This window comes from Babylonia areolata, chromosome 18 (assembly GCF_041734735.1).
Source record: "Babylonia areolata isolate BAREFJ2019XMU chromosome 18, ASM4173473v1, whole genome shotgun sequence".
In the NCBI taxonomy this organism is placed as follows: Eukaryota; Metazoa; Mollusca; class Gastropoda; order Neogastropoda; family Buccinidae; genus Babylonia; species Babylonia areolata.
In genome coordinates, this window is record NC_134893.1 from 67783674 (window position 1) to 67791173 (window position 7500).

The 7500-nt window shown below is 40.9% G+C and overlaps 1 protein-coding gene across 1 annotated transcript in view; it reads left to right on the forward strand.

The window, feature by feature from the left end:
- The window catches only part of LOC143292324 (uncharacterized), a 79088-nt gene that overhangs the window by 63170 nt on the left and 8418 nt on the right, over positions 1–7500 (forward strand). Inside the window, exons 9-10 of the mRNA XM_076602513.1 lie at positions 3491–3593; positions 3784–3853. Of these exons, the coding sequence (XP_076458628.1) occupies positions 3491–3593; positions 3784–3853 (173 nt within the window). The remainder of the gene's footprint in view (positions 1–3490; positions 3594–3783; positions 3854–7500) is intronic.

Here is a 7500-nt window from a genome sequence, read left to right on the forward strand (position 1 = left end):
ACGGGGTTAATTTGGGTTTTGCGTTTTCCCCAACTGCCTTTCAAATTTTGTTTTGATAATATTGACGTTGCAGTAATTTTGACGACATGATTTGTGACACTGTCCATGTAAAAGTTTTTGTCACTTTGCCGACCTGCTTTTTGCAAACCAGTGACGCCTTTTTCGGTCTTTTTTCACTATTTTCCCCTAGGGGTTTAATAAATTCCAAAAAGACGCTGCTTCCTAAATAAAATCTGAAAAAATAAAAAAAAAAAAAAACGCTTTTTGTGAAAAAGTAAAAGGGAAAGTTTATGTCTTAAAAAATTTGACTTTTTAAATTTGGTTTTTAGTGAATCTTACCCAGGGGGGGTCGCTGCTGATTCCGGCAACTAAAAACGTAAAAAATTAAGTGATCATGCCCCCCCCCCCCTTTCCCCTTTCCACCCTTTCTTTTTCACCCCCCCCCCCCCCCCACACACACACATGATTATATTCCCACATCCATGAACAGCCATATATAATATTTCGCGATATAATTTTTAACATTATACAATGTACGGGCCACCACATCATACACCATACCCACACGGGGCACCATACACATATGCGGGGAAACACACCACACCCCAACAAAGGAACACTGACCAGCAACACACCACATGGCCACACACCACACACACCCCAAAACCAACGGACAACGCATCGGCAAAAACACAGCAACAACACAAAACAAAATGCGCGGCATGCGCACCCTCCTCCCCCTAAACACAACCCCCCCCCCCCCCCCCCCCCCCCCCCCCCCCCCCCCCCCCCCCCCCCCCCCACACAAAACCCCCAAACCCACAGAATTTTTGACAATAAGCGGCAAACATAAGTCAGTCCCAGAACAATTTCCCCATCGATTTTTTTTTCCATAGATTTAAAAACACGATTAAAATATTAAGAAACCTGAAGTACCAACGGATTCCATTTATGTGTAAAATTTGCAAAAAAAATTTTTAGTATTCTCCCCCTAGACACTTTCCCCGTGCCGAACACATTTCCCGCCATTTTTTCAGCCCCGGGGGGTTTGCGAGGTAGGCCCCCAAATTGGGGGATGACGACCCGCGTGTGGAATTTTTGTACGGTCGCCGACAGGATAGACGGGGAATAGGCTTTTGTTTTTATTTTAAACTGCAGTTTTTTTTATTCCCAGGGCTTACTTTTTTTATTTTTTGGATATGTTGTTTGTTTTATTTTATAAAGCGAAGCCCGGTTTTTTGAATACGTTGCAATTAAATTTTTTAAAAAAAATCGTTCAGCTTAGGCTATATAGCAATTATCAGCTTATTGACCGCTTGGTGATGATAAAAAAAACAGTAGAAAAATAAAAGATAATGTTGAACAAAAAGGAGAATAGGCCCCTGGGGATTCCATTTTTTTATGGCCTGAGGTTGAAAAAGTTACCCCCACTTTTGCCCTATATATCCCCCACTTAAAAAGGATTTACATAGTCATAACTGACCCACAGCCCAATTTGTTTCAGTTAAATAACAGTTGCTATGCCATATCGGTCAAAAGCTTTAGTAAGATGAAAAAGGACGAAAGGATACTTTTTCGCTTGAAAACGTTTTTTAATTTGGGTAGTGAGACGGGCGATGATAATTTTAATTTCCCTTTCCCGGGAAACCCAGTTTGAGTGAGGGAAATTATGTTTTTTTGTCACAGAAATACACATTCTAATTTTACAATTTTTCCTATTTCCCAACGTGGGGGTACCAAAATGGGTATAACTCGAAGTTCTGTTCGAGGTTTACTCTTTTTAAATACGGGGTTTTCAAGGAAAGTTTTCCTACCTCAGGGTTTGTCCACATTCCCAGCATTTTTAAAATAATGTTGTAATATACATCCAGTTTTCTGGAAAAGGGTTTTTTTAACGGGTGTAAGATACTACATCCTTCCCAAAAATGACATTTTTGTTCTAAATGAATAGCTTTCTTTCCCTCTTGTAAATTATTGCCAAATTTATTGTTTTTCATTTTGTGGGGTGGACTCTATATTTGCCCCTGATTTTTCTTTTTTTAAAAGTCTTTTGTTTAGTGGAAAATTCTAAAATGCTGGTTTTAAAAATACTACAAACAAATTCCCTTCACCCTTTTTTTGAGGGGCAAAAACTCTATCTTTTGTTTTTGGGATAGTCTTGGAAAAAAGCCTTTTTTCATTTCTTTCTTTTGGCCCACTTTCTTCTTCCCTTATGGTCAGATTTTTTCATTCAACGTTTTGTGGCCGTATTGTCTTTTTTCTTGGGCTTGATTCTATTCCCCTTTGATTTTTGTGTAAACTTTTTTTGGCGGCTTCTTTTACATCTTTTCGGGTATTTTCTGGTTTTAACATGTTAAGTATGTAGTTTCTTTGTTTAACCTCCGCACATGCATCTTCCCACCAACTTTTCCCGGGAAAAAATGTCACTCCTCTTTAAACCCTTTTTTGGGGAATTGCTATTTCAGAGCTCCAATAAAAATTTTAAAAGTTGTTATAAAAAACTTTTAAATCTTCAAAAAAAAATTTCCTTTTAAAAGAAAGTTCGAAAGATTTTTTGAAAGTTCCCAGTTTGAAATATGTAATTGAATTTTGGGGGGATTTTCCTTCTCCGCTGTTTTTGATATATTACAACCCTTTTAAAAGACTGTGATTGGCCCCTGATCATCCCTAGTGGATCACCCCCATATCCCACTGTACTGTTTAAAGCTAGGAGGGTTGATTGAAGGTTAGCAAGTGCCGATGCTCTATGAGCCACCTGGAATACGTGTAAACCTCCCCTCGTTAAGTAAATGCAACGTGAATCAAAAATTTTTTTTAACAAAATCGGGGAGATATTTGACAATCATACCCCAAAAGGGGCAGGGGAATTAAAATCTCCCCGGGCGATCCATCTTTTTTGAGCAAATAAATGTTCGCAAACCAAATTTTTTTTTGCTTATTGGACCTCTAGGGTAGAGACGACGCAAAATGTATGATTTTTTTTTAGAGACATGCAATTTTCAAAGTAGCGATTTTTTTCAGAAGTTTGAAAAGGAGTGGATGGACATTGCGTAAATTTAAACCCCACTGTACGTAAAAAAGCTGTACTAACTTTTCAAATCTCGCTTATTTGATAAACCCGGGGATATAAAAACCTTTCGATTCGGTAAATTATTTTTAGTAACATTCAAGGGGTTGAAAAAGGGAATTGAGAAATTTTCAAAAGGTAAGCACGCAGATTATCGAATTTGTATCAAAGAGCGGGAGTTCCCTTGCAAAATGAAGATTCCTAATGTTATTTGCAAATTTTAGTCATTTACAGCTAGAAAGAAAAGAAAAAAAAATATTTGATAAAGATATCCGAATTTAAAACTAAGATGATGAAGATAAAGGGCCTTTTACTATCAAAATACAGGTGATGAGGGGTTCTTCGTGTAACAAGTGATGACTGTTGATCAATGTTAGGGATTTTTCAAAGCTGTGTTTCATCTCCTGGATGCGACGTAAAAAGGCTTTAATAGACCAGTCGTTGTCTCCGCTGAGACGACCTCTGGTGTCATCATCAGCCCCGGGGTTGTCCCCCCAGATGGCGGTCTCGGGTCGTCATGTAATAGGTGATGACTGCTTAGATGGTGATGTTTGTATTCATTGGACTAAGTGTGATGTTCTGATGATGACGGCAGGTGGTGGTCATGTGTAAGGGTTTCTCCCCGTTGGCGCCCTCAGGGGGTGTCTTTTAGAGAGGGAAAGTTGCTGGGTGATGTGTTTGGGAAAGGGTTTCATGTATCCCCATGTGTCTTTCAGAGACGAGTCAGGTGGTATCGTGCAGAACACGTTTAAGCATTTTCAGATGAGTCTGGGCATTGTGGAGAACGTGATGGTCCCCTGAGACGATTTCGAAATATTTTGAATCAAGTGGTCTCCCCCGATGACAATGTAGTGACCGTTTGCAAAAAAATGTCTCCTTGAGCAATGTCGGGGGGTCGTCAGTAGATTAGGTAATGTCTCCTCGATGATGGCAGGGGGGTTTTTGTGAGACCAGGTGTTGCAGATACAAATGGCGTCATGTAGACCGGGGAAATTTTCGTTCTGATGATAACCTGTAATCATAACATTTTTCAAAATTTAATTTTCCCTCAAAGACCCCACTGTGTTTTCACACTGTCATAAGTACATTTCTGTGACTTTTGGGAAAACAGTTTATAAGCTTTTAAAACTTTGAAAATTTATTTTTTTTTCGCACAATTTTGATTCGTATTTAAACCCTTGGCCCGTCGAAGTGCTCTTGAAAAGAAATGTAAGTTTTTAAAATTTAGTTTTTTTTGCTTCTCTTGCGACGATTTTGGCCGGACATCCCTGGGGAAAAATGAAGGTCTCCCTTGCAGTTCCAACAAAAAATTTCACAGTACTTTGTCTCGAGAATGAGACACTTCCCCATTGCTGCATCGATGATATTGCTGGGAAAAATATTTTTTTGTGTGATTAACAATTGACAAAAAGTACATCTTACGACTGGGGAACAATATGGATATATTTTTTTAAAGGGGCTTTTTTAAGCTTATTTTTCTGGAAGGTCATGAAGTTTTTAATGTTATCATTCGTGGCTCCCCATTTTCGATGGATTTTTTGACTGTCGCTCCAAAAAAGGATAGGGAAAAAAGCTGGGGTTTAAATTTTTGGAAAACATTCCCTGTTTTCGGGTAGGTTTTTAAGCTAAGACAAAAGCCCGCGATGCTTTGCGTCTGTAACTATTTTACGTTGTCTCTCGTTTTTTTCAGGGACGTAAAAAATTTTTCCAGTTTTGTTAAATTCCACCCCTCCAATACAGACTGGAGGCTTTTTTTTGGTAAGAGGATATAAAAGTCCAACTGGAGAAGTATTTTTCCCAAACTCTTAATAAAACAAGAAAAACCCTTCTGTGTTTAACTGATCAGGGAAAAGGATGATTTTTTACTTTAGAGTACTTTTTTTGGGAGTGGTTACTGTCAAAGATTTTTCTTTCCCCCTTTAAATTCCTATAATAAAGCGCAAACCCTAAGACGACGTCGCCTCCCAGTTACGTCAATGCGAGTATTTAGGTTAAAAAAAAAAAAAAACAAAAAAAAACCAAAAGTGTTTGGGGGGGGGGGGGGGGGGGGGAAGAAGGAAACACAAAGAACAAAAAAAAACTGATTTCGGTTCGTGTTAATCGTGGCGTGTAAAAATTCTGGTAGAAGCATGCCCTAAAACGAAAGGCCCGGGGCCACAGCGAGAGGGTGGAAAAATTCGGGAAAGTTCCCCCCGTAGACAATATTAATTCTAACGATAATTAACAAAAACCATAAATGTAACGCACTTTAAAAAACAAAGTGGAATATAACTTTGACAAGACGAAATTTCAGAATCATTTACGGCACTCGCACTCTCTAACCCATCGAGGCAAGTCCAGCTTTACACAACAATGAACTAAGGTAAAATTGTATCATTTTAAAACTCAATAATAAAACTAGCGAAAATATTATCCGACACAAGAAAAAGTACATATCCACGCACTGGTAGCACAAAAGTGATTAACGAAATAAGATTATTGTGTCAAAACCTAACGTACAGCTCTCTTTCTTGTCGTACATCTACTTCTTTACATACATCCCTGACGGAAATACAACCAAGCTAAGTAGACAAGTGGCTTCTTACCTGCCACAGGTGGCGTACACTAACGACCACCACAAAGACACGACGACGACGAAGACAGACGAGAAACACAGAAGTGGCTCCCGTGGAGGACAGCCGGTCCTCACTTCGTATGGTGCCTGATGTCGGGGTAGCTACCCCACCAACCACGAAGACGGACCCGTACACTACGGCAGTCGGGCTGCAAAAGCCTCGAATATTGTTGCTGCCCAACAATATTTCACATTCGCTCAGGTGAGCGAGTAATATGCATGCACGTGGTTCGTGCGCAATTCGAGACTTCTAACCGAACTGAAGGATGGGAAAGGAGGAAAGTGAAAGAAGGGGGTGAGAGAAAAACGAAGACGTGCCACACGCCCTAACTGTCGTCACAAGTTGTGACGTGTGTGTGTGTGTGTGTGTGTGTGGTGTGTTGCGTTGTGTTCTGATTTCATTTTGTGTTTTGTGTGTGTGTTTGATTGTGTGTTGTGTGTTGTGTGTTGTGATGTGTGTGTGTGTGTGTGTGTGTTTTGTGTGTTGTGATGTGTGTTGTGTGTGTGTGTGGGTGTGTGTGTGTGGTGTGTGTGTGTGTGTGTGTGGTTTGGTGTTTGTTGGGTGTGTGGTGGTGTGGGTGGTTGTTTTGTGTTGGGTTTTGTGTTTGCTTGTGTGTGTGTGTGTGTTGTGTGTGTGTGTGTGGTTGGTGTGTGGTGGTGTGTGTGTGTGTTGTGTTTATTGTTGTGTTTTTTGATGTGTTGTGTTTGGGTTTGTTGTGACTCTGGTTGTTGTGTTGTGTGTGGGGTGGTGTTTTGTGTGTGTGTTTGATGTGTTGTGGTTGTGGTCGTGGGGTGTGTGTGTTTGTGTGTTGTGTGTGTGTGTGTGTGGTGTGTGGTGTGGTGGTGTGTGTGTTGTTGTGTGTGTGTTGTTTTTTGGGTTTGGGGTGTTGTGGGGGGATCTTGGGGTGGTGTGTGTGGTGTGTGTTTGTGTGTGTGTGTGTGTGTTGTGGTGTTTTTTTTATATTTTGTTTTTTTGGAAGTCTGGTGTGGTGGTGTTAGTGTTGTTGTGTTTTGTGTGTTTTTTGATGTGTTTGTTTTTTCTCGTGTGTGTGTGTGTGGGGGTTTTGTGTTGTTGTGTGGGGGGTGTGTGTGTGTGTGTGTGTGTGTGTTTGATGTGTTGTGTTTTTTGTGTGTGTGTGTTTTTTGGTGTGTGTGTGTGTGTGTGTGTTGGGGGTTTTTTGTGACGGGGTTTGTGGTGTGTGTGTGTGTTGTTGTGTGTTGTGTGTGGTGTGGGTGTGTTGTGGTTTGGGTGTGTGTTTTGAGGGTTTTTGTGTTGTGTTTGTGTTGTGAGTGGTGTGTGTGTGTGTGTGTGTGTGTGTTTGTGTGTTGTGTTTGGGTTTGTGTGTTTTTGTTGTGTGTGGTGGTGTGGTGTGTGGTGTGTGTGTGTTGTGTGTGTGTGTGTTTGTGTGTTGTGTTTGATCTTGTGTGGTGGTGTGTGTGGTGGTGTGTTGTTGTTTTGGGGTGTTTTGTGTGTTTGTTTTGGGTTTGTGTGGTGGTGGGTGTGTGTGTTTGGGGGTGTGGGTTTTGTTGTGTTGTGGGGGACTCTGTGGGGGTGGTTTTGGTGGGGTGTTGGGTGTGTGTGTGGTGTGTGTGTGTGTTTGATGTGTTGTGGTGGTTTGTGTGTGTGTGTGTGTGTGTGTGGGGGGGTTTTGGTGTGTTGTGTGGTGGTGTGTTTGTTGTGTTGTGATTCTCTGTGTGTGTGTGGTTGTGTGGGTGGGTGTGTGTGTTTGATGTGTTGTTTTGTGATCTTTGTGTGTGTGTGTGTGTGTGTGTGTGTGGTGTGTGTGGTGTGTGTGTGTGTGTGGGGTTTGTGGGTGTT